Source organism: Triturus cristatus, chromosome 9 (genome assembly GCF_964204655.1).
Source record: "Triturus cristatus chromosome 9, aTriCri1.1, whole genome shotgun sequence".
In the NCBI taxonomy this organism is placed as follows: domain Eukaryota; kingdom Metazoa; phylum Chordata; class Amphibia; order Caudata; family Salamandridae; genus Triturus; species Triturus cristatus.
The window spans coordinates 579648520-579675349 of record NC_140592.1 but is presented as its reverse complement, the minus strand read 5'-3'; the positions used below and the strand labels follow the sequence as shown (position 1 = coordinate 579675349).

At 49.5% G+C, this 26830-nt stretch overlaps 1 protein-coding gene across 7 annotated transcripts in view; it reads right to left on the bottom strand.

Moving 5' to 3' along the window:
* The window catches only part of SYMPK (symplekin scaffold protein), a 1117730-nt gene that overhangs the window by 554154 nt on the left and 536746 nt on the right, over positions 1-26830 (bottom strand). For all 7 annotated transcript variants that reach the window (XM_085625602.1, XM_085625603.1, XM_085625599.1 and 4 more), the window contains 2 exons: positions 19972-20053; positions 19305-19418 (listed from right to left, as the gene is read on the bottom strand). In XM_085625602.1, coding sequence (XP_085481728.1) covers positions 19305-19418; positions 19972-20053 — 196 coding nt within the window. The remainder of the gene's footprint in view (positions 1-19304; positions 19419-19971; positions 20054-26830) is intronic.

Sequence of the window (26830 nt, the reverse complement as noted above, 5' to 3'; positions counted from 1 at the left end):
AAGGGGCTTTCTTATTTTCACGTCCAGCTGGGCTCAAAACAAAAGCCTGATTTCAAGGGCCATCACATATTCTTTTGTTCAAGTATCATCCTCCGTGGGAGTCATCTGGGACCCAACACCAATGCAAAGGAAGGGAACAAAGGTACACACCTTTTCACTTCACAAATACCTCAGAGAATCTGATTTGGAAGGAAAATTTTGAATGTGTTCAGCCACCCTATGAAAGTGATGTGCATGCACTGTAAGAATGATAGCTGTATGTGTGTATGAGTAATTACACAAATACGAAGCTAAATGGCACTATTGATGTATTTTTATTTCTTTTATAGCACTACTCATCCCACAGTAGGGAGTCAGAGCGCTTTCCATCACACCAAGAGATACATTAAATCATATAGGTGTGCACATATATGTACAGGAAATGTTACGTAAGACATGAGGTGTAGGACTTGCATGTAGTCCATACTTGCAGACATCATATTTTAAAACTGAATGGTCAGAGAAACACACAAAGACAGAATTTAAAACATAATGCAGAGATTGGGGTTGTCTGCGCCAACAAGACTGTTACCACCCGGAGGAGGAGCCTAGCGCGCAACCAAGATGGCCGCGTAGGTGCGAGGCTCCCGAGGACCTCCGCGACCTCCTACATATATCCTGACAATATCCTGTCCTAGATGAGGGGACTGTGTTGGTGAGCCCGAGCTGAGGTGGCACCCGCTTTCCGCTTCCAAATTGGACCTCGGACTCCGGCGGTAACACCGATTGAGATTTCCGGCCTTCTCCACGCCGGACCCCGGATTGGAGTTGTGGGGTGATCCGGAGGCAAAGTCAACAACAGCGGCGGGCTGGGCGCGGCGGCTCGCGTACCCCGCACTTTCACTTTCGCTTTTGCACCCTCCTTGCTGTCTCGGCGAGGTTGGGTCGCGGGGCACTGTGAGGTAGTGTGGCCCCGTTGGGGTGCCCTGCCGGCCCGCCGGCTGTGACTTGCCCCGTGGCCCAGTGGTGACCCCCCCCCGGATCCCGTGAACCGGCTTGCCCGCCCTTTACGACGTGCCTGGCACGGCCGTGGGACTGGAACCATGTCCACAAAGCAAGATGGTGATCGGGCAAAGGCGAAATCGACCCGACGTGGCGCAGTCCACCAGTCTAACAGCATGGACCGCTATACCCTCCAGAAGGGATCTCCCGAGGTGCCGCGTAGGTCCCCTGAGGGCCCGACTGATGCTCCTGCTCTGCCCGCGGACCTGACCCTGCGAGACGTGATGGGCGCCATCGCTGAGATGAAGGCCTCGGTGGACCAGCGTTTTGATACACTGGCGCAGAAAATTGACTCGGTCCTTGTGGATGTTGGCCTGGTAAGGGCCGATTTATCCAAGACTAATGACCGGGTCGATTCGTTGGCCCACACCACATCGGGCCTCACGACGGATGTGGCAGCCCTCCAAAAGGAGGTGCGCCGGCTTGGCCAGGCGTGCGCGCTGATGGATCATCGCCTGGAGGATTCTGAGGGTCGGGCCCGGAGGAACAATGTCCGTATTCTCGGGGTGCCTGAGGGACGGGAGGAGGCGGCGGCGGATCTATTCGTGGAGGACTTGATTCTCACCCACCTCCAGCCCCGGGGACTGAGTAAATTCTTCGCGGTGGAGCGGGCCCACAGGGTTCCCGGGGGAAGGCCCAAGGCCGGAGCCCACCCGAGGCCTCTCATCGCCCGGATTTTCAACTTTCGGGACAGGGACGCTATCCTGCAATCCTCCAGACTACAGGGGCCGGTCAGACTCGACAATATGGACATAAATTTTTATCCTGACTTCACCCCAGCGGTCCAAAAGCAGAGACTAAGCTTTCTCGGAGTCAAACGTCGTCTACGGGATCTAAATCTCAAGTACGCTATGCTTTTCCCGGCTAAGCTGCGGGTGGAGTTGGATGGCCGTACGCACTTCTTTGATCGTCCCGAAGCAGCCGGAGACTGGTTAGATACCTTGCCTGGGGATCGGGATCGGGGGGGTGGGGGGGGAGCGGTGGGGGGAGAGGGCCCGCCGGATCAGGACTGAGGGACTAATATTATGCCTCGCTCTGGACAAAATTGATGTCACTTTTGACTGTTCGCCTGTTCGAGTAAGTCTCCTCCTGTGGAGGTCGTGTGGGGTCTCTTGGGGGTTCTCCCTCCTCCTCTGGGGGTTTAGTTAGTTTCACCATCTATGAGGCGACAGGCACACTGCACTTTGGGGGGGCTGTTTGGGCTCATGCAGGGGTGCAGGGAGGGGGGAGTTCTGTTGGGGGGGGGGGGGGGGGAGTTGGGGTGGGGTGTTGTTCGTTTTTACCACAAGGCAAACCCTTTTCTGTATTGTTTTTAAGGTGCTCTCCGGGGGACGATTGATGGCTCCTGTGTGTGATGGGGGGTAGGGAGTTGACTTTGTTGTCTTGGAACGTTAATGGACTGGGGGATAGGATCAAACGAGGTGTGGTCCTGCAGTATTTGAAACGAATCTCACCCGATGTAGTCTTCCTGCAGGAGACACACCTTATTGGAAACTCTTTTTGTGCCATGAATCGGCGTGGCTATCGTCTGGTGGCCCACTCGGGCTTCACATCGGGCTCACGGGGTGTGGGCATTATGGTGAAGAACTCGCTCCCGTTGGAAATTGATGAGGTGCGCCATGATGATAGGGGACGCTATGCTGTTTTAGTGGGGAGAATGGAAGGCAAAGTAGTGGTTTTTGTATCGGTATACGTCCCACCGGGGTTACAGGCGACCACTTTTGCAGACTTGGGGCGCCTCCTCCTGGGCCTTCCGGGGGGACTCCTAGTGGTTGGGGGGGGACTTCAATGCGGTGGTTTCTGGGACTCTGGATCGTCACGCCCCTAGGGACCTCCCCCGGGCCCAGGCGTGGCATCTGGCCTCTTGGATACACTGGGATTGGTGGACTGCTGGCGCTTAAAACATCCCACGCAGCAGCAGTACACTTTCCACTCGGGGGCACATGGTAGCCTCTCACGGCTTGATCATGTCCTTGTCCCGGCGGCCTATGCTGGGAGTGTGGGGGAGGTGCGCCATCTGGCGCGGGGTATCTCAGATCATTCCCCGCTCCTGTTCCATTTTGATGTCCTTCCGAGGGGTGAGGGCAGGGTAGTTCCCATCAATGCCTGGTACCTGCGCGACCCCACCATTCGCGCTGCTGTGATTAAATCCCTGCAGCGATACTTTGAGGAGAATGTGGGGTCCGTCCCTTCGGCTATCTCCTTGTGGGAAGCCTTCAAGACAGTTCTCAGAGGAGAGGCCCTGTCCCTCATTTCCCATGCCCGGAGGCGCGAGCGGGAGGAGGTTACCCGGGTGGAGGCCGAAATTGCTGAATTGGAGGGTGATTTAGAGGGCGGAGTGACGGATGCTGCACTGCATGTCCTACAACTTAAGCAGGCGGCCTACAGGGCCCTCGTTACGGAGGCGGCCAGGGGCCTCAGTAGGGAGCAGCAGGGGCGACTGTATGATGTGGGTGATAAGGCGGGCAAACTGATAGCGTGGTTGGATAAAAAGGAGAGAGTGAATCGTGTGGTCCCGCTGATTGAGAGGACGGATGGTGTGAGTGTCACCGAGCCAGAAGAAATTGTCTCCTGTTTCGCGGATTATTTCCGCGAGGTGTATTCTCCGGTCTCTCCTTGCTCGGAGGAGGACTCCCATTCCCTGCTTAGGGATATCGCGCTGCCCTCCCTCTCGGAGGAGGACAGGGTGTCGCTGGATGCCGCTCCTACATCCGACGAAATTGCCCTCGCCATACGTTCGGTTGCCTCTGGCAAGGCCATGGGCCCAAATGGCATCCCTATCGAGTTATATAAGTTGCGACCAGATGTACTGGCGCCCCACCTCCGCGCGATGTTCCTGGCGGCCCACTCGCTGGGCTCCCTCCCGCCGGACCAGCGTCTGGCTACTATCGTGGTGATCCACAAGGAGGGGAGGCCTCGGGACCGGGTCACATCCTATCGGCCTATCTCGCTTTTGAATGCGGAGCCCAAAATTCTCGCCAAGGTGCTGGCCAATCGGCTGGTCGGCGTGGTGGGCGACCTGGTTCACCAAGACCAGTCCGGCTTTATCCCCCATCGCAATACAGCCCTTAATCTGCGGCGCTTGCACGGGGTGCTCGCACATGTCCCATTCGTGCGGGAGCCGGCCATTTTGGCGTCCTTAGACGCCACTATGGCGTTTGACACGCTTGAGTGGTCATACATTTGGGCGATGCTGGCGAAGTTTGGATTCGGCCCGGGCTTCATCAGTTGGGTCAAATTGTTGTATTCGGGCCCATTGGCGCAGGTGGTGGTGAATGGAAGAGTTTCGGCCCCATTCGAGCTGGGCCGGGGCACGCGACAGGGCTGCCCCTTGTCGCCGCTCCTGTTTGCGCTGGCCTTGGAGCCCCTGGCGGAGTGGCTGCGGTGGCACCCCTCCATCCGTGGACTCCGTTGGACCCCCGAATATGAGGACCGTGTGTCCCTATACGCTGACGACATCCTTTTGTACCTAGCCTCCCCACGTAAGTCACTCCTAGTCCTGGTTGATGTTTTACGTTCATTCGGCCGGAACTCAGGCCTTGTCATCAACTGGGCTAAATCATGCGTGTATGTGCTCTCTGGGGAGGCTCCTGTCCTTCCGCGGGGTTGTCCGATTCAGATTGCCTCTCAGGGGTTTCGATACCTGGGTGTCTACATTACTCTGGACCCAGAGGCTCGCTACGAGCGGAACTTGCTTCCCCCTCTCCAGCGCTTGAAGGAGGACGTCGTGCGCTGGCGGCGTCTGCCGCTTTCGCCGCTCGGCCGGGCGGCGTTGTTTAAGATGATGTCGTTGCCACGTTTCTTATACGCTCTCCAGAACACTATGGACCCAGTCCCGGCGCGCTACTTCAGTGAGGTGGAGAGTTTACAGCGCCGCCTGTTCTGGGACGGGAGGCCGCGCATTGCCCTGGCGAAGTTGACGCTCCCATGGTATGACGGGGGGATTGCCCTCCCGGACATTAAACGGTATTACTGGGCCTCCCAGCTAGCTGCAATTAACCATGGCCTCTATGGGCCCGCCTTGAACCCGGCGTTTGAGATGGACAAGATGCTACTGCCCGGTGGCGACTACAATCGAGCGCTCTACTCTGGCGCGCCCGACGATCGCTTGACGGGACCTACGCGTGTCATGGTCAGAGTATGGCATGCGGCTAATGCAGCTATGGGGTGGAAGGACCGTTTGACCCGGGCGTCACCGCTGTATGCGTCTGAGAAGTTGGGCTCTCTCTGGACCTCGAAGGGCTTCGCGAAATGGGACATGATAGGCATCAGTAAAGTGGGGGATCTCTGGTCGAGGGGAGGATTTAAAACATTCGAGATGCTGCAGACGGAGTTTCAGCTGCAGGGCAGTGAATACTTTCGATACCTGCAGATCCGTCATGCACTGGGCTCCGTTTTCCCAGATGTCGCCTCCATCCCGGAGTCTTCCCCCCTGGAGGATAGAGTGCTAGATGGCCACGTCCCAGACAGTACGATCTCCCTTATTTATAAAAAACTGATTAATGATCGATCGGGCTTGCTGATTGGCCTTCGCGAGGCTTGGGTTGCCGACGGTCTGGAATTGGACGATGAGGACTGGATCTCCGCGGTGGCCTCTCCGAAGGAGGTGGCTATACCGGCTCGCCTTCGCTTCGTCCAGCTCAAGATAATCCACCGGGTCTACATGACGGGGCCAAGGCTTCAGCGCATGGGCTATACTGTGGATGGATTGTGTAAGCGTGATTGTGGTGGCGTGGCGACCTTTCTGCATCTCTTATGGGAATGCCCGAAGGTGGAGCGATTCTGGCGCGGTGTGCACGAGGTCCTGCGAGTGGTTACGCGTGTTGCGCTGCTGCCGGAAGCGAGGAGATGCCTGTTGAATGTGTGGGAACCAACTGACTACTCGGCTCCGCAAACGTGGTGGGTGACTCTGGGATATATGATTGCTAAGCGTGACATTGCGCAACTGTGGGGATCCCAGAACCCCCCGACGGTGTCGGCCTGGAAAGAGCACATGGACTGGTGCATGTTTCGAGAAAAGGTGGTGTATGTGGCGAGGGGTAAGCCTGGGACATGGGTGAAAGTGTGGGGCCCCTGGAACGCCTACCGTGGGAGTATTTGCGCGCCACCATTGCTGCCTGCTGCCTCACCAGCCCCGTCTCCTTAGCTGACCCCTTCCCCTAGCCCCGGGCACAGGGTTCCCCCAGTCCTCGCTCTGTTTCCCTTCCCCTCCTTGGACTCCTCTGATAGTTGGGGTTCCCCATTGGGGAGCACGTGCTGCTACTTTCGACTGTAGGGTAGCCTTGTGGGTGTTGTTTTCTTGTTGTTTGTATAAAATGAAACCGTACTGTGACGTATTATGGCTGTGGCCCATGATGTTGATGACTCCTGCTTATGCTCCTTTGTAACGCCAAGTGTTCTATGAACGTATGCCATATGTTTCTGCCATTCCTAGCGGCCGGCCGGAAGGTTGTGGGCCCATATTTGTATATTCTTGAGATTTGTAATAAACGGTTTCAAAAAAAAAAAAAAAAAAAAAAAAAAAAGACTGTTACCACCCAAAGAAATCCATCTTAGCATACTTAGAACAACAGATAAAAAAAGATAAGGCTCTTACCCCATTACTTGTAGTCTACTTATAGCTCCTTGAGGCAGGTTTGTAGTTCATTGTGCTACATGATAAGGACTGCAAGTAAGGAACTAGAAGCAATAAAAGGATCTATATGTCAAAGGCAGTAACCTACTTATCCATATAAAATAGGAATCTGTGATCTCAATTTTACATGATGTACTATAGGAACAGGCACATTAACCTTCAACTCAGCCTTAGGAGTCAAAATTGTGACTGGACAAAGCACAGATTTCTCCAGAACTGCATTAACTACCAGAATGATATTTCCATTCTTATAACCCCTGAAAATTGCTGGGCACACGAATATCTCTGCAGCAGGTGTCTTAACCCTGAAAGATATTTTTTAAATGCTGCCTCTAGGTGAACAATTAAGTAAACTAGAATTGAGTAACTGTTTGTCCCTGTTGCTAATTTCTTGTCTTGGATAAAGACTCAGCTGTCCGCAGATAGCCGTAGCTGCCCTGATTGGGAATTAGGAATAGAAAGGTAACTGGTGTGCCACACGTTTGAAGTCAAGGAAACTACTACTGGTAGCACATGGTCCCTGCAGTCTTCTAGAGCCATGGATGTGGTCACGAAGGTAAGGTGGGTGATTTTGCCTTGTGGAGTGGACTGCTAATCTGACGTGACCCTGGTCTCTGGGCTCGGACAGAGGTGGAATACGTGAGCCTCTAGTATCAGAGACTGTGACTTCATCTCCTATAAGGGCAAATGCTAGAACTCTTTACTGAACATTGGTTTAACACATTAGTAACCCCTAGGAGTCTTCAGAAAATTTTTATTTTTCAAACAGCAGAATGGGTGCAGAGTCCCAGCACCAGGATTGCAGCAGAGTGGTCTATTTTCTGAATAAGTTAAGGTCTCTGACTGTAAGGCCTTTAGAAATAGATGTTGTTTCTTTGAGTGGTGTCGGAGGTGGCCTGGAGGCCAACCACATCGCAAACCCAGGGGTCTGCTGTAAATTTATGCAAGTTGCAAAACATGCCAGTAATTTCATTCCTACTGTCATGGAGGAGAGGAAGCCGTCAGTCCGAGAAGTCAGGAATGATGCATGATACTTGAAATTGCAGTAAGGAGTCTCTTCCACTTTACTATGAATAGCCTCCAGACTGTTGTCGTGAGGTGTATTGGTAGGATCTGAATGAAGCTAGTTGTAGTATCCAGACTGCCGATCGAGTTACAAAGTACCAACAGAAGAATAGCTGGGAGGCTCATATGAGTGTATCCTGTTGGTTTTGAGGATTTTGTTTACGCTGCATTGTGTCAAATGACTGAACTGTTATCTCTCAGTTTTGATAGCTTCTAGGGCATTGCCAACAAGTTAGCCGAAGAGCGGCTACCCATTAAAAAGCATGTCAAGCATCCTAGATTAAACCTACGTACGATGGTGTTTTTTTTAGCCAACCTCAATATGTGTAAAGCTGCTCTCATTGCTACTGGCCTGAATCAGTTGTTTAAGGCATCCAATGAGCAAATGAGGCTTTATTTAAGGCAGATGAGACAAGCTTTCCCACATGGAGCAAACCTCTGGCTTGTTCCCTCTTCTGAGAAGATAATTTATCTAGCAAGGAGATAATGTCATGATATAACTGCCTTTCGTAGCATATTAGAACGGCACCAGCAATGGAACTCTTGGCAGCCACTGGTGCAAAAGATCATACCCTGCTGCCCATAGTATCAAGACAACGCCTCTCCTTGTTTGGAGGTACACCGCTTTGTGTAGAGGGATTGTGCTATCTCCTCTGAGTGGCCACAGAAATTACTGATTCAGTCTTCAACAGATTCAACAAACAAGCTAGAGAAAAGTCCATGATCTTGTACTTTTTTCAAGCCTGCCCAATTAGGTCAACCCTGTAGCTGGCTTCTTCATACAGGCTAAGCCTCCTCCTACAGATGTTCAAGCAGTGGGATGACTGACGGATAGCTTTGACATGTACTTAAATTCAACCAAAAGGAATATGCTACTTGCCAGTATGCATCTGTTCTTGGCATGTAGAGCTGCAGAGTTGTACACTTTGCATAGATCGCCATCTGGTGTTGGGCCCGGATGTTTGCAGTTTGTTTTTGTTCTTTGGACAGTCTTTGGAAGACACGAGTTCGGTGACTCCTCCTTCGGTCCGTACTGCGCATGGGCTTAGGCTCCATCCTCAGATTGTTTTTCGCCAGCAGGGAAATGATGGAGCGTAGTGATAACAGTGAGAAACCCATGTGTGTTGTATCTAAATAAGATAGACTGGAACGGATACAGGTAGCCGGGGAGGCGGGTGGGCGTGTACAACTCTGCAGCTCTACATGCCGAGAACAGATGCAGACTGTTAAGTAGCATATTCCGTTCGAGGCATATGAGCTGCAGATTGTACACTGTGAATAGATTATATAGCAGTACCCAACCTTAGTGGCGACCACCGGTATCCGATGCAGCGGTTTGAAATAGTGTCTTTAGTACAGCCTGGCCCACACTAGCTTGTTGCTTGGAGTGCACGTCTACACAGTAATGTTTTGTGAAGGTGTGCGGTGTTGACCATGTGGCTGCTTTGCAGATGTTATCTAAGGGTATGTTCCCTAGAAAAGCCATAGAAGCCCCTAACTTTCTTGTAGAGTGGGCTTTAGGTGGAACAGATAATGTTCTTTTTGCCTTTTGATAGCAAATTTGTATACACTTTACAATCCACCTAGCTATCCCTGATTTAGAGATGGGGTTGCCTTTATGCGGTGGAGAGAAGGAGACAAACAATTGTTTAGACTTCCTGAAAGGTTGCGTTCTTTGTATGTAGTACAGTAAAGCCCTATTAACATCAAGTGTATGTAGAGCCCTTTCCGCAACAGATTGAGGTTGCGAGAAAAAAACAGGTAATTCCACCGATTGATTGAGATGGAAGGGGGAAATGACCTTAGGCAGAAATTTTGGATTCGTACGAAGTATCACTTTGCTGTGATGTATTTGTAAGAAGGGTTCCTGCATAGTGAACGCTTGTATTTCACTAACCCTCCTAAGGGAAGTGATAGCTACGAGAAAAGCTGTTTTCCAGGTGAGGAACTGTAGCTCACATTTATGCATTGGTTCGAAGGGCGGACCCATTAGCCTTGTAAGAACTACATTTAGATTCCATACAGGGGAAGGTGGTGCCCTGGGAGGAATTACTCGTTTAAGGCCTTCCATAAAGGCTTTAATAGCGGGCACTCTGAACAGTGATAAATGCTGTCTATTTTGCAGGTAAGCAGCAATCGCTGCTAGGTGTAGGCGTATGGAAGAATATGCCAGGTTATACCTTTAAAGATGGAGTAGATAGCATATAATGTGTTGTATGGATGCATCTAAAGGGTTGATTGTATTGTTACGGCAGTAAACAACAAATCTCTTCCACTTTGTGGCATAACATGCTCGAGTGGTAGGACGTCTGGCTTCCTTGATAATATTCATGCAGTCAGGGGGAAGGTTAAGGTACCCAAATTCTAAGATTTCAGGAGCCAGATCGCAAGGTTGAGCTGAGCTGGGTCCGGGTGTCTGATTTCTCCATGGTTCTGAGTTAGGAGGCATGGGGACAGGTGCAGTTTTTGATGTGGTACCACCGATAGCTGTAGCAGTGTGGTGTACCACGGCTGCCTGGCCCATGTTGGAGCTACCAGAATGAGTGTGAGGGAGTGCTGCTGTAGCTTCCTTACCACTAACGGAATTAGCGGGAGAGGTGGAAAGGCATATGCAAATTTGCCTGACCAGTTCATCCATATCGCATTGCCTTTGGACAATGGGTGTGGGTATCTGGCGGCGAAGCTTGGTCATTTTTTGTTTTCGTGGGTGGCGAAGAGGTCTATTTGAGGATGCCCCCACTTGTGGAAGAATGGGCGAAGAACTTGTGGATGCAGTTCCCATTCGTGTATTTGTTGCGTTTGTCTGCTGAGCAGATCTGCCATGGTGTTTTGTATGCCTGGGACGTGCTGTGCCAGGAGAAAGATGTTTTGTAGAATTGCCCACCTCCATATGCTCTGTGCTAAGCGGGAGAGCTGGGGAGAGTGTCCCCCCCCCTGTTTTTGAATATAATACATTGCAGTCATATGGTCTGTGCGAATGATGACTGCTTTGGCTGAAATCTGTTTCTGAAAGGATTTTAGGGCTAGAAAGATCGCCAATAGCTCCAGATGGTTGATGTGGAGCGATTTTTGCTGTGGCGTCCATAGACCTTGCATTGTGAGGTGTAGGAGGTGCGCTCCCCAGCCGGAGAGCGATGCGTCCGCTGTTAGAATCACCTGAGGAACCGGGTCCAGGAACGGCCGCCCTTTGGAAAGGTTTGTGGTGTTCCACCACTGCAGAGAGTCATGGGTGCGGCCGTCCACCAACACCAGATCCGTCAGCTGTCCCTGGGCCTGGTTCCACTGTCGTGCTAGGCACTCTTGGAGTGGACGCATTAGGAGTCTTGCATGGGGCACTATGAAAATGCAAGAAGCCATCATCCCTATTAGCTTCATGAACACTCTTGCTGGGAGAGAGTGCTGAGCAATGAACGTTTGGCGCAAGGCTTGTATGCTTGCGATCCTGGCGGAATTGGGATAGGCTATACCCTTGGAGGTGTGTATAGTGGCCCCGAGATATTGCTTTGTGTGAGACGGTATGAGGTGGGACTTTTGGTAGTTCACCGTGAAACCTAGCTGGTGGAGCAGTTGGATGGTGCTGTTTGTATGTTGCACACATTGGTCGTAGGACGCGGCTTTTATCAGCCAGTCGTCTAAGTAAGGGAAGACGTGAATATGTTGACGTCTGAGGTGTGCTGCTACTACCGCTAGGCATTTGGTAAACACCCGTGGTGCGGTGGTGACCCCGAAGGGGAGAACCGTGAATTGGTAATGCTGACCGTCCACCACAAACCTGAGGTACTTCCTGTGAGAAGGGTGTATTGGAGTATGAAAGTATGCGTCTTTCAGATCCAAGGTAGTGAGAAAGTCTCCCTGACAGAGGAGTGGGAGGACTTGTTGTAGGGTGACCATGTGGAAATGGTGACCATGTGGAAATGGTCTGAATGTATGTATGCATTTAGAGGCCGGAGGTCCAGAATGGGCCGCAGTGTCCCGTCTTTTTTCGGTATTAGAAAATACAGAGAGTAGACCCCTAGATTTTGCTGATTGACAGGGACCTGCTCGATAGCGTATTTTTGGAGGAGGGAGATCACCTCCTGTTTGAGCAGTGTGGAATGTTCCTGTGACATTGGACGGTGCCTTGGTGGGATATTGGGTGGGGTAGATGTTAGCTCGAGACAGTACCCGGACCGAATAATTTGGGTCACCCATTTGTCCGATGTTATGGACTCCCAAGCGTGAATAAAGTGTTGCAGTCTGCCCCCGACCGGAGTGGGATGGTCTGGGGGGAGCGAGGGGAATTCATTGTGCGGGCGGAGTGGCAGAACGGGTGGTGTTGGTTTTGCCCCTGCCCTTATTGTTGTTGCCCCTGTATCCACTTCTTTGGCAGCCCTTTGAGAAGGTATTTTGAGGAGGGGACTTGTAGGAGGTAGAGGCTCTATCGGTGGAGTAACCTCTGCCTGTGCCACGAAAGGACGAACGTCGAAAGGAGCGTCTAGGGGTTTGGGATTGTAATGACCCCATAGATTTTGCTGTGTCTGTGTCCTTTTTGATTTTTTCTAATGCTTCGTCTACCTTTGGCCCAAATAGATGTTGTTGGTCAAAGGGGTGATTTAGTATGGATGCCTGGACTTCTGGCTTAAACCCTGAGATCCTGAGCCAAGCATGACGGCGAAGCAGGACACTAGTATTTATAGCTCTAGAAGCAGTGTCCGCTGCATCGAGGGCGCATTTAATGGAGGTGTTAGTAATGAGCTTTCCCTCTTGGATTAGGTCATGAGCTTTACGTTTGTGTTTCTCCGGGAGGTGTTGCATAAGAGCCTCAAGCTCATCGTAGTGTGCTCTGTCATAACGCGCAAGTAGCGCCTGTGTATTCGCAATGCGCCAGATGTTTGCGGCTTGCGAAGCAGTGCGTTTACCAGACGCATCTAAAAGTTTTGATTCCTTATCTGGCGGTGGAGCCTCACCTGAGGACTGGGAGTTGGACCGCTTTCTAGCTGTGGACACAACCAGGGAATCTAAAGGAGCAGGGCCTTTAATGTATGTAGGATCTGTGGGTGCTGTTTTGTACTTTTTTTCTATTCTGGGGTTTAGGACCCTGGCCCTGACAGGGTCTTTGAACACCTCTGCAGCATGTTTGGTAACACCCTTAAGCATGGGCAAGATGGCTGTGGATTTATCCTGAATATCAAATGTATCCAGTAAGAAGTCGTCTTCCACTGGTTCGCTATGTAGTTCCACCCCATGATAGTGTGCTGCCCGCTGCACTAAGTGGTGAAAACCTAGTGAGTCCTCCGGGGGGAGATGGCCTGGACGGGTAGAGGTCATCTTGGGGCACATCTGGTATGTCAGGGTTTTGGTAATCCTCCCATGGGTCTGGGGTCCCTGGGGGTGTGGGGTCCAACGGGGCGTCCGCTGGATCATAATCTGGATCTCCGTAATCCGGTTCTGGGGATGGGGTTGGGGAGTGATGAGGCAAGGGTGGCGGAGACCTGGGATGGAGAGGAGGTGGAAGAGGTGGAGGAGGTGTAGGAGGTGGTGGGGAGGGCACTCTGAGAGGAGATGTGGCAGAGTCCTTCCGTTTGGGCGGTGGAGGAGGAGCTGGTGTGTCAAGACGTCTTTTCTTGACAGACAAAATCAATAGCCTTTGGATCCTTTGATAAGGTTTTTTGAGAAGGATCAGGTGTAAAAAGTTCAGTCGGAGCCGAATCGTCCGCTGGCGCCAATGTTTTCGGAGCCGAGGACTTGGGTGGTTTCTCTGCGCCATGCTTTTTTGGAACCTCCGTTTTTTTCGGCGCCGAGGGATTTATGCTTGTGTTTCGTCGGCACCGAGAGTCCAGGCTTCGGCACCGGTGGCTTCGGAGTCGAGCTGGGCGTCACTTTCTTCAGTGCCGAACAGTGCTTATCGGCACCAGGAGTAGGCTGGCTCGAGCCCGAGCTGCCGTGAGACTTGTGATGCTTCGACACCGGGCCCGAAGGTGGGGTGATAGAAGCTGCATGTTTGGTTTTCCCTAGGCCCGAAGGCGAAGGTGTAACCTGAGTCTCTTTGGATATGGGCGCGGGGGTGGGAGGGGGTAGAGTACTCACGACCCTCTGCGCCGGTGTGATGTCCTCCAGGTCGGAGTCGTCGGCCTCGGAAGCGCTGACGATGTCTTCCTCCTGCTCGGTGTGTTGTTGCCCCGAAGCTCCGGTGTCGTCTCCGAAGATGTCCGGTGGAGCCGAGGTCAATGAGTGCGCCATGGTGCGTCGAAATCTTCGATCCCGAATGGTCTTTTTTGATCGAAAAGACTTGCAGGCAGTCTCTGGCCTCGTGTTCTGGAGAGAGGCAAAGGTTACACACCTGATGGATGTCGGTGTGGGGAAATTTAGACCCAAATTTTGGGCACTTTTTGAACGGAGTCCTTTCCATCGGCCGGGACCGGAGTCGAGGAGGGCCCGAAGGCCGGTGCCGATGTGTGGAATCGAAAAGTGCCTCTACGAGAGATGAAGAAGATGAAGAATCTCGATAAACGAGGATTTTCCGTCGAGGCTGGAACCGGAAAAGTTCGAAGCCGGAGCACAAAGTATCACATCCGAGCCCGATGGCGGAAAAAAACAATCTGAGGATGGAGCCGAAGCCCATGCGCAGTACGGACCGAAGGAGGAGTCACCGAACTCGTGACTTCCAAAGACTGTCCAAAGAACAAAAACAAACTGCAAACATCCGGGCCCAACACCAGATGGCGATCTATGCAAAGTGTACAATCTGCAGCTCATATGCCTCGAACATTAAGTTTCTCAACTGTGAAGAATGGGGTGTTAAATTTTGGAAAGGCTTAATCCATAAGGATATGACAATGGTAGATATTGTTAGGAGGCAAATCTCTAGGGTACAGCTCTGGACCTGGATGAACACCCATTATGTAGTCCTCATGCTCAGGGGCTATTTCTGCATTATGGACACTTTCTTGATTATCGTCACCATCACCTTGAGCCGAACTGTCTGAATCAGTAAAGAGATGTGTTAGTTGTGTTTCCTCTTGCTCAGAGGTCAACAGTATCCACTTTGTTGGAAACTCAGCCAAAGACAATCCACAGGTACACATTGTTGGGAGCAAGTGACCATGGTGCTCGTGAAGAAGGCTGTTGTGGCTCTGAAACGCATGGAGAGAGAGTAGCTTGTGAAACTGGCTAAGGAGGAAAGGGGTATGGGCCTTGGGCTGTGTGTTTAACAACCTGGTGTGGTAGATGCTTTCCCTGATATACTTCAGAGAATCTAGTAAGTCCCCTGGAACTTGGACTAGTGGAGGCTGCACAAATCGACATTGATCCTTGAAATGCAATCACAGCTTATAATGATTATCACCACCTGAATCACTGGGAAGCATATGTATATTAAGGTCATAAGCATCACCTACCTGATAGTCATGGCCATTCTAGTCTTGTGGCTCTACAGAATCATGTATGGATGCCTCTTGAACACTACCTACTTCACAGATGTCCTAGCCGTTCGGACAGGACAGAAACTCCCCAAGAATCTTCGTGGGCAACAGTAGTGTGATCAATAAGGCGAAATGTTAAAAACATCTGAAATAGTCATCAGCTGAGCATTTAGAATGTGGTGTTGTTAATGGGGGAGCCATTGAAGACAGTCGCAGGCAAGGTGATTGTGAGAGTAATCAGTCACCTTCGATGATGTAGTAGTCAATCAATGAGGTCAGCATTGGTATGACGTCGACAAAGAAGGTCAAGTCATCTGCATCGACATCAATCATTTTGCCAATGAAGTAACCATCTTTGTCTATGAGGTGTGGTTTAGTCGATGATGGACCATCAGCGAGTTTGGAAGTATTCTTCATAGATGGGTACTTACCTGATTAGGTCAGTGAAGATTTTGGTGACAGACCAGTCAACAGATGAGGTGACATTTTAGATATAGAAGGCTGAGGAGATGCTGGCAAAGCAGCCAAGATCTTATATTTCTTTTCTTACCTTTTCTGAGCTGTGGGTTGCTCCCTTGGCTACCAGGAAGGTGTGCCATACTGGCAGGTACAGAGTGTGCTAGAACATGGTCTGAAGACTCTCAGAGGCTGTGACCAAATCTGGTTTGCACTACTTGGGCTCGGCAGGAGGTGCACTTTTAATCAATTTACTCCAGGTGACATTTAGGAATGTACAATGTTGTAGCCTATCGTTTAAAGTCATATTGCTGAAATGTATACAAATGTTGCTTTCCCTTGTCAAGTGACCTAAACGATAAAGCCACAACAGGCATTTAATGTGTGGGTCATCATGATAAATCTTCCTTGCATCACACGACTGGCAGGTTAGAAAAGGTCCGCCAACTGAAGGGGTGCCAAGGATTTGGGAGGTTCCAAAAGCTCTGTACATATAAAAGGGCAGAGGAAATTGCATCGATTCTGCAAATGATGGTGAAGGAAGTCACAAGGCTGGAACACCCAAGTTGTCAGAAAAAAAAACACAATGAAGTAAAGAGCAGAGACTATGAGTCACTTGCTGTCAAGGTTGACTGTGGTAGAAAGTAGCAGCATTGGAGAATTGGAGCTGAGTTTCTCTCCACCTCATTAGATAGAGTTTTGGTCACATAATGAGTTGGACTGACTGTATATAGTCTATGGCAGTTTTCAATGTTATTTGAAAGTATAGGAACACTGCTGTATATATTCAATCATGTAAATCTATGTAAGATACAATGGTGGAGACCCACAGTTGCCCACGTCACTGCCTGACAGATTTCTTGGACAGGGACGCCCCTTGCCAAAGCTGTAGTCGCAGCCTTTCCCTGGTGAAATGGGCCCTTAATCCCTCGGGGGGCAGCTTCTTCGCCAAGGCATAACACATTTTAATTCAGAGAACAACCCAGCGAGAGATGGTTATTTTCTGCACTGCCTTTCCGTTCTTTGCTCCCACATACCCCACCAAGAGATGGTCATCCACCTGGAACTCTCTTGTGTGGTCAAGGTAGAACGACCACGCTCTTTTTGGGTCCAGTCGGTGGAGACGCTCCTCTTTCTTAGAGGAATGAGGGGGAGGAAAGAAGGTGGGTAAATTGATGGACTGACCAAGATGGAATGGGGTCATAACTTTTGGCAAAAAAGATGCCCTGGTGCAAAGCACCACCTTGTCCTGAAAGGACATAAAATAAGGAGGCGAGCTGGATATTGCCTATAACTCACTCACCCTCCGGGCCGATGTAATCGCCACTAAGAAGACTGTTTTAATGGTCAACAGCCGGAGGGGACAGTTGTGCAAATGCTCAAAAAGAGCGCATATCAAGTAAGTGAGGACCAAATTAAGGTTCCATTGTGTCACAAAAAAGGGCGTGGGTGGAAACAAGTGAACCAGCCCTTTTAGAAATCTTTTTACAATAGGGGATTTAAAGAGAGAAGGTTGGTCTGGCAGCTGCAAAAAAGCAGACAGAGCAGACAGGTAACCTTTGAGAGTACACAAAGCAGAGCCCTGATGGGCAAGGGTCAGAATGAATAAAAGAACAGAAAAAAAGAGGAGCAGAAAGAGGGTCAATAGACCTTTCTGTACAGTATAATAAAAATTTCTAGCTAATACAGACTAAGTGGAGGGCCGCCAGGCTGCCAGAATAACATTACAGACCTCGGGAGGAAGGTCAATAGCCATCAACTGCCGCCGCTCAATCTCCACACATGGAGGCGCAGAGTTAACAGGTTCGGGTGGAGAACCCTCCCTTGCTGTCGCTACAGAAGGATCTCCCGAAGGGACAGCCTGATCGGAGGATCGACACTCATGCTCAGAAGCTCTGGATACCAGACTCTCCTTGCCCAGTCAGGCGCCACAAGAATGACTTGGGCCTGGTCGCTCCTGATCTTCTTCAGAACCCTGGGCAGGAGTGGTATGAGCGGAAAGGTGTGCAACAGGCTTGAGCTCCACTCGTGACGAAAGGCGCTGCCGAGCGATAACCGCCTTGGAAACTTCAGCGCGCAGTACTGCTGACATTGCGCGTTCTCTTCAGAGGCGAACAAATCTAACCAAGGTTATTCCCAATGCTGAAAGAAACCTTGCGCCACCTCCGACTGGAGACGCCATTTGTGATCTGCTAGGCATCGACGGTGGAGATCATCTGCCCTGGCATTCAGAGAACCTGCCAGGTGTTGAACCACCAGGGTTATGCCCTGATTTTCCAGCCACGTCCAGAGAAGCAGGGCCTCTCGACAAAGGGTCCATGACCCCACCCGCCTTGTTTGTTGCAGTACCACATGGTGGTGGAGTTGTACATGAACACCTGCACCAACTTCCCCTTGACAGAGGGAAGAAATGCTTTCAATGCCAAACGAATCACTCGGAGCTCCAACACATTTATGTGGAGCCACGTCTCCACCGGAGACCAGTGTCCCCTGATCTCCATCTCTCCCAAGGGGACACATCAGACACGATTTTGAGATCCGGTTGGGGAAAGGAGAGAGGTCTGCCTTTGACCCAATCTTGGTTCATTAACCACCACTGCAGATCTTTCGCAGTTAATTCAGAGATCTGAACCATGTCGGTGAGGTTCCCCTGATGCTGTGCCCATTGGAACTTCAAGTCCCACTGCAGAGCCCGCATACGCCATCTCGCATGTCTTGCCAACAGGATGCAGGAGGCCATGAGGCCCAACAGCCTCAGAGTCAACCTCACCGAAATCCAGGATAGAAGCAGAAATATCGGAATCATAACCAGAATAACCTGGACTTGCACTTGGACGACGACTTATTCTTGTGCCTCTACCCGGAATGTCCAGATGACCTAGAATGGGAGGAAGAGGAGTTAGGGCTCTGAGAGCGATCCCACGTCCACCTCTTCGAACGGGATCGTAACATCCTCAGATTCTCGCTCAACGGTGTCGACTGCCAGGCCGTGAGCAACTTCAATGCCCGCTCCCTCAAGGTCTTCGGAGCCATTGCCCGGCAGTCTGAACACGACTTCGAATCGTGATCGCGTTCAAGACACCACAGACATTCGCGGTGGGGATCGGTAACCGACATCGTGTGGGAACAAGTCCTGCACAGTTTAAAACCGGTCTTCCTACCCGACATCCCACGCACACAAAGTCGTCAAAAATTGCGACAAAAGTCGAGAAAAAAGCCTGCCAAAAAGCAGCAGAGGAGTAGCTCTTACCAGATCGGCGCTTAACCGGCGTGGAAAGACAAGAACTGACGTCCGCACACCTGGGTGGCGCCTATGTAGACACCGCGACATCATAACAGACGCTACCAACGACACGCGGAGCCGAATGGAGCCACCTGACGTCGGGCGCAAGAGATATTGCTCAGCAAAAGTTTCCGGACACAGCCTGACGCCTGGGAAATTTAAAGGTAAGGAATCTGCAGCTAGAAGTCTCTATCAGATATGTGATTAGCCACGCTGTACAAGAACCCTGATTTATTGATTGAGAATACTTCCATACAAGAAGAGATGACAGTAAGCATTTCTGTTTTTTTATCTTTTGAGCATACATTAAAATATTAAATAATAAAAGGAAAAACTAATTGTGCCAGCTAATGAAGAGGAAGATGACCTGGATTCTTCAACTTCTTCACATAAATAAAAAAACACGAGTCACAATTATACTCACTTTGTCCTTCTCATGAGAACTTAAGTCAAGTAACACATGGAGGTATTGGAACTGTCTGGCGGGGCGCTTAAAAATCAGGTCTCTCAGTGTTGACATACCAAGGTAACTCCGACTCTAGACAGAAAAAAAGTCAAATATTACATTATTAACTCACAGCAATATTCAACAATGGTGAGATTTGAGGTATTATATACAATGGGCCAGAGTGCAGCTAATTAACGTGGGAGCTATGGGTCATAGTTTCACACTAAGGCAGACTCATGATTCACTACTTCCAAGGCCAATAAAGTGAAAAACAATTAAGGCTGGGCAGTGAAAAAATGCATATTTTGTGCAAATTACATTAATACAGCTAAACAAGTATGCTTGGAGAGGCTGAGGATGCAGGAAGATCAAGCAGGTTAGAATATAAAGATGACAGTTGAGAATTCTAGCAGTACAGAAAGCATCTGTGTACATAGAAACATCACCAGGAAACATGAAGCACTGATTAATATGTGAAAATAAAGAAAACTATTTAGTAAGGAATAAGAACTGGCATGACCTATCCTCTGTTAGCAGTTGTGTGAGAGATTAGGATGCAGATCTTTTACTTTTAAGGTTGAAAAGTGACTGAGTAACAAGGTTTTGGAGATTTGAAAGTACTAAAACCTCCATATAAACTCACCTCATCCTCACAGTACTTGCGGATCACTTCCAAGGCATTCTCTGTGATCAATGGGGCTTCTAATACCACTTTGGTAAACATTCTGCAAACAGAAAACATGCAGATATGAATCTGACTTATACTGGTGACCACCATAATGAGGTCTGCAATGAAAACCAGAGACCGGGTAAAGACAGATAAGAATACACACCTGGATGCCAACAACAATACTTGGTGTGCATTCCCTCTTATTGGCATAATCCCCTTTGGTCAGTTAAATATTCTTTGCATATTAAAAAAATAACATACAAACGGGGTGCCCAAGCATACTGCCAAATGCTCTTGCACTTTTTGCACCCAACAGATTACTGCATACCATTAATTCCCTCGGTCCATACCCAAGGACAGAGGGGGGTCATAGTGGGTTTGTGTGAAGGGGGACTGGAGTCACAGATGAAACCAAATGCATCCAGGAAAGACAACTAATAGCTGACCCAAACTGCCTTTAGCAAGCCCAAGCATCCCTACTGCTGGGTGTTTTTGTGGGTCGGTTGGTGGGTGTGAGGGTGCTGGGACCACCAAGCACCACACAGAACAGTGCAAGAGCATTTCTTCAAAGAAGTGGCTAAAACGTAATAGATTTTAAAGCATCTGGAAATGGAGTAATGAAAAATTTGCAAACTTTTAAGTCTGCCATGCAGCCCAAGACCTCCATTCCTAGACAGCAACAAACGTGTATGTGCACATCAGTAAAGTGTGTGACTAATAGAAACACTTAGTGCATAGAAGACAAAAACTGATATCAAATAAGAAATGTCTGATATGGTGTCACATAGGGTTCCATGCAAGTTTTTCTTCAACAACAACAGTAATAAACAAGAGTTAGTATATTGACACTGTTTAAGACTTGAGAGGCTATAAGGACACATTGCAGGGGCCTGCAGGGCTCATGGTTTCTACCTCATGTAACGTTTGGCAAAAAAAACAAGCTACTTACCTTCCGTAATGCTTTTTATGGTGGATATGTTTTCTAACCAAAGATTCCTCACCTTTTAAATATCCCCAGGCACCGATCTGGATTTTTTTTCCAAGCACTTTGTTGTACATGGCCTACTTAGGGGCTATTTCCCTTAAATGTTTTGGTTTTTGTCCTCCTGGTTTTTGCCATTCTCTTTTCCTGACCGTAGGATTCTGGGCACTTCCCCACTGTATTGCAGTGGGAAAGGGAGGTTGCCCTGCCCAAACATGCCAGGACAGGCTGCTAAATTGATTGGCTTAGGTATCATACCTGCAAGGGTCCGGTGAAAGAGACGCCACATAACCTAGCAAGGAAGATCCAAGGGCGAAAGGGAGGGGGGGGGGGGGGGGGGGAGGTGTTGAAGGGGAGCATGGCTGGTGCCCCGAAGAGCCCATCAAACATTTTTCATACAGAGGCTGGCCTGGCCAACCCTGGGGGGTGACTTCCCACCACCACACCGGGGTAGGTGAGGGGCCGGTGTAGGTACACCTGTGGGTGCACAGCTCGGGGGTCGGCTCGCCACATGGGGGACACCCCCAGGGGGAGGCTGACACCCTTAATATGGGTCTAGAGCTGGGGGCACTTTCCCACTGACAAGGCTTTAAGTGTGGCATGACCTTCCTACACACGGCAGAAAGAGGTGTGGATCCGTGGGTTCTAAACATATGTCCTGTTTGCCAATGCAGACCGGGGTGTTTGTGAGCGCATTTGCACCTAAGGGTGTAGTTGCTCAGTGCACAACCTGCCATTGCAGGTTAATGTGCGCACTAGCCTTTGTGATGATGTAAAACTTGTGTCCCGGGGGGATAAATGCCCCAGATTATGTAGTCGGTCTGCCATTAAAGCTGGAGTATGAACTTGCACCAATGGTGTTGCTAGGTTGCTGTCCAGCCTGTCACTGCACGGTGGCACCAGTGGTGTTCCAAACATATGTGCAGCTCGCACTTGCGGGCTGATGTGCGCATTCGTACCAATGCTGGTACTGCCACATTACGTGTCCAGTCTCTCATTGCAGACTGGGGTGCGCATTCGCACCACTAGTGTTTCCACATTACATGCCCAGTCTGCCATTGCAAACTGGGGTGTATGTTGCAACGCTGGAATTACCAATAGACATTCCCAGTCTGCCACTGTAGCAAGGATGAGTGTTACACTGCAGTTATTTCTAAAATATGTGGCCCGCCTGCCAGCCCAGACGTGTGCACGTGGCCATGAGTGTGTGCCCAAACCTGTGCGCAGCTTGCCACTGCAGGGCGCCCTGGCACCGATGGTGCCTCCAAGTACATGTTCAGCCTGCCAATGCAAACTGGTACGTTGTTCTGCAACAATGGATTGCAGTGGCACAGCCGTAGTGTGTTTCCTATCACTGGATTCACTGTAGTAAACCCTTTCCAGTGGTAATGGGGGCTTTGTTGTGATTTGTGAAGAAATGCCACTGCTAGAAACGTGCGCATTTTGCTACTTTCTGTTGTGTGCTTTTGTGCCAGACTCCAGTCCACATAAAACACTGGGCATGCAACTGGAACAACAGACCTCTGCCATTTGAGGGTCAAATGGAGAGATTGGAGTAAGAGGTTGACCTTAGCTTCTGGCAGCCAGATCATGGCCCCACTAAAGATTAAGATCTGCATTCCACGATACAATGGCAGACAGGATTGAAATTTAGGGGACACATCTGTGGACCCTTTGAACCACCCGACTTCAAAGGCACAGTGTAGTATAACTCAGCTCATCCTAAAGTAGCACAAAGTGTTCATGTGCCTGCTACAAATAACTTGTGACTAACGTGTACCATGATCAAAGAACTGAGTGTAAGTAAACAACGAGTAGATCTATAAAAAAAAGAAATGCATGTCCGAGAGAAGCTTTGGGGATGTGAGGGGCACTGTTGGAGGATGGTAGTGTGAGAATTCATGGAGAAGGTCATCAATGGAAGGGCTGGCAAAACGTGTGTCGAACTGGGCGTTAGCCGCACTAAAACCGGTCTTGTGATCAGTTAACTTTGCTACATAGTTACTAATCTAAGGCACTGACTGCACAAGATACCTAAAAGTAGTGACCATTTTAAATCCCTTCTGTAAACTGTCTTTTTACTGGTGTGTACTTGCTACCTGTTTTTCAGTCTCGTCCAGTAGTCCTGCTTTACATAACCCACCACCATTTACTGCATAGAGAATAGCTCGTCATAGTTTTCAGGGTAGCATACATATTTTCCAATACTCTTTCATTTTTATAATGTGGAACCATGTTGTGAGACATAACTTCATCACAAACTAGAAAGCCTGCTTGTTCCTAAGTACTCAGTAAGCCCCCGATTGCAGTCTCCAAGAATTAAATCTTGACAATGCGTTCACGTGGGTTCTCAATAAAACTGTTTAGTGGGCCATTTTGAAACCAGTCCTTCAAGGGAATCATGCCTATTTACACATAATGCACTAATGTCCCTTTGCTGTAAATCCATTTTTGGTGAGAAAAGAAGAGCACATAAGGACCTCTATGTCAGCTTAAGTGTAAGCGCTGGTTACATCTGCCCTAGGTTTGCACTATGCAAAAGTGTCAAAAATAAATCTGGTGGCTGAATTTCACAGTGTGCAACTAGGAAATCTAGGATCAATCCAATGTTTGACCGAATTGTGTAAAATACCTTTCACTGGGTATAATATTTGTTCTTTAGCACATATGAACGCATTTCCTAATACTTTCATTCAGAATGTGCACTGTAGTCTTGTGTTTGACAACCTATACAGTTTGGGGTGGCATAGATTTCCAAGTTGTTGCTATCACTTCTGTCCCATCACCAGCACTGTCGGTCCTGTAAGACTCCTCGCATTGACGTCAACTGCTTTATATCTGTGTACTTCCTTCTCTTCCTATAACACACTCCTAGGCAACACAAACATCAGAAGGGTAAAACTGTGCAGGATGGGACAAATGGAACAATGCAGTATAGCAAATATAAAGTATTACCAGGGCCACTGGAATTCTGCAGCCACTGCTTTTTTTGTGCACAATTATGATTTGCCACATAATCCAAATAAAAATAGTTTCTAAGTCAAATGAATCATAAGGTACAAAAAAGTTGTTGCATGTTTGCGTGCCTGGAAGGCCCTTTGCAAAGGTTAGTTGGGCATCTTTTAGTTGCTTACCTCTGTATTTGGCTGCTAAATAAGTACTAATGAGGTGAAATCATTGCGCAGACAGGATTACCATGTATAAAAGATTTTAAAGAATTGAGTAAAACTATGAAAACGTGCTGTATTATCATACATAATTTGCCAATTCTTAATTTAGTCAACACTGCCGCATAATTTGGTGCTTTCCCCTGCTGAGTAATTCCAGTGGCCCTGGGTAGTGTTGTACAGCTTTTGTACAGCACACAATGTGCCATTACTACATTTCCATTGAATGTATAGACACTTCACAAACGTTCTCACACAAACCTCTTCCTACAGTCTTGCACCATATACTCCCTCTCTCGCGCTCTGTCTCGTCTATGTCTTTTTTTGTTTTTAGCTGTGTTATCCAAGCCCTTTTGATTTTACTAAAGTTGTGTGTTACAAAGTTATAGGGATTTTTAGCCAGGCGTCCTCCATTAGTCTGCTGTTGTGTCATTCACATTTTTCTTCATTTATTCCAGCATGCATCACTGAGCAATGAGTATGTTCTCTTCTGTTATTCGCTGACTTCACTGTAAGTTACAACATGCTGCCCTTCCAGAAGGAGTACAGCCACACAAAAAGCGGTTCTTTACAGTGCCAGGAACTGGTAATGTGCATTCTTTTTGCAGGTCAAGAATGTTTTTGCCTTCAACCAGTCTTTTTTTGTTTTAGATTGATGAGGCACACTAGCTTACCCAAACAAAAAAGTTTTGCAAGACCACAACGTGATGCATCTGTCTCAGGTTTGCAGACTGCTATTTACATATACAATCCACCGTTTTTGACTCCAACCAATAGCATCTTTTGCATTCTGAGACTTGTCACTCATGTGCCAAAGATCATTTACCCTATTTCAAAAACGTATTATTTTACATATAACACCAAAAGTAAACTCTGCTCTAGTTTTGTGAATGTTCACTCTTTTATCCAATGCATTGTGTACCCTCCTCCGTAAACAGACAGACATATTAGAAGTATAAAACTTCTAGATGAAACAGCCAAACTCTCTATGGAATTACCACATTGCAAAACTGTCTCAAGACCATGTTGCATAAGTCACTACTTGTGTAACGATATATCTGTAAGAGACATTATTTAGTGATAGATTCCTTACCTTAGAATAATCCCCAGGCGTCAGACTGGATCCGGAAAGTTTTGCTAGCAGTACCCCTGCACGTCAGTAGGTGGCGTCGTGCGGCTCCGCATCCGTCGCTGGCGTCGTATGCGCTGAGATGACATCACGGAGACTACTTAGGCGGCACACATGTGTGAGAAAGTGCCATCTTTCTTGCATGGTATGCCCCCACTTTTTGCTAAATTGCTGAATGTACTTCGATTGAGTGTACCCTGGGTTCCTGCCAATCAGGTGCCCAGGGCCTATGTTCCTTCCTTAAACCACACAAACCCCAAATTGGCAAACCCTAGCCACATGTCAGCCCCTAGTAAATGGTACCCTAGGTACCCAGGGCCTTGTGACCAGGGAAGGCCTCTAAGGGCTGCAGCACTCATTGTGCCACCCTCAGAGGCCCTGTACCCTTACACACACACCCTGCCCTTGCAGGCTGAGTGTCTGGGTGCAGGACAAAACAAAGAGTCGACATGGCACACATCACTGTGTACCATGCCCATCACCTACACTGCCAAGGCATATGTCAGCCACCCCTCTAGCTGGGTGCATTACGCCTATGGTGTGGGCACAGGAGCAGGAGCCCTGTGCCCCTACAGTACCCAGGTCCATTCCTGGGCACTGTAAGTGCAGTGCTGTCATTTAAGAATACATGGTGCTGAGAGCTTGTCAAACACGAGCTCCACAGCACCATATTGGCAACACTGAAGCCTGGGAAGTTTGGTATCAAACTTCTCAGCACATTGAACCCACACTGATGCCAGTGTAGGATTTAATGTACTAAGCACCCCAGAGGGCATCTTAGAAGATGCCCCCTTACAGCTAACTTGCAATCCACGTCTGCTCTGAGGCTGCCCAGGCTGCCACACAGCAGACACGTTGCTGGACCCCTGGGTGGGAGAGCCCCTGCTCTCCCGGGCCTGCAACAATGCACATCCTGGGTGAGGTGAGAAATCTCCTCCCCCAGGATGAGCAAAGGGAAGCTTCAAAGGCATGCCGCCAGTTGGAGTTTCCCCAGGCCACTGCAACCCCCCACTCTGGCGGGAAGCTTGGCCGGAAACCCCATACAAGGACAGGGGATGTGCCAGCCTGCCCACCCCACCCCTCAGGTGGGGGAGGCGAGGTGAAGCACATCTCCGGGCTCTCGCCATCTTGAAGATGGGAGGCCCTACCCTATCAGGATTAGGCTACTGCCCCCTCCCACAGGAGAGAGGCAGGATAGGGGGTGTACCCACCCCAGGACAAGGACCCATTGGTCCCTGGCCTTCACCTACCTGTAACGCCCCTAAATCTAGTATTTAGGGGCCCCTTGAACCTTCCTTCCTCAGATTCCAGATAGAAAAACGACCAGAAGAGCAAGAAGAACAAAGACCTGCCCTGCAGCTGCTAAAAAGAGAAGAAGACACCAACTGCTTTGGCCCCAGCCCTACCGGCCTGTCGACTCTCGAACCTGCACCAGCGCGGCATCCCACGTGGCCAGCAACCTCACCAACCCCGGAGGACCTGGCTACCTTTTAGCTCTAAGCCCCTGGGACTCCCACGAGTAGAGGCTCTACTCAAGAAACCTACTTGCTATCC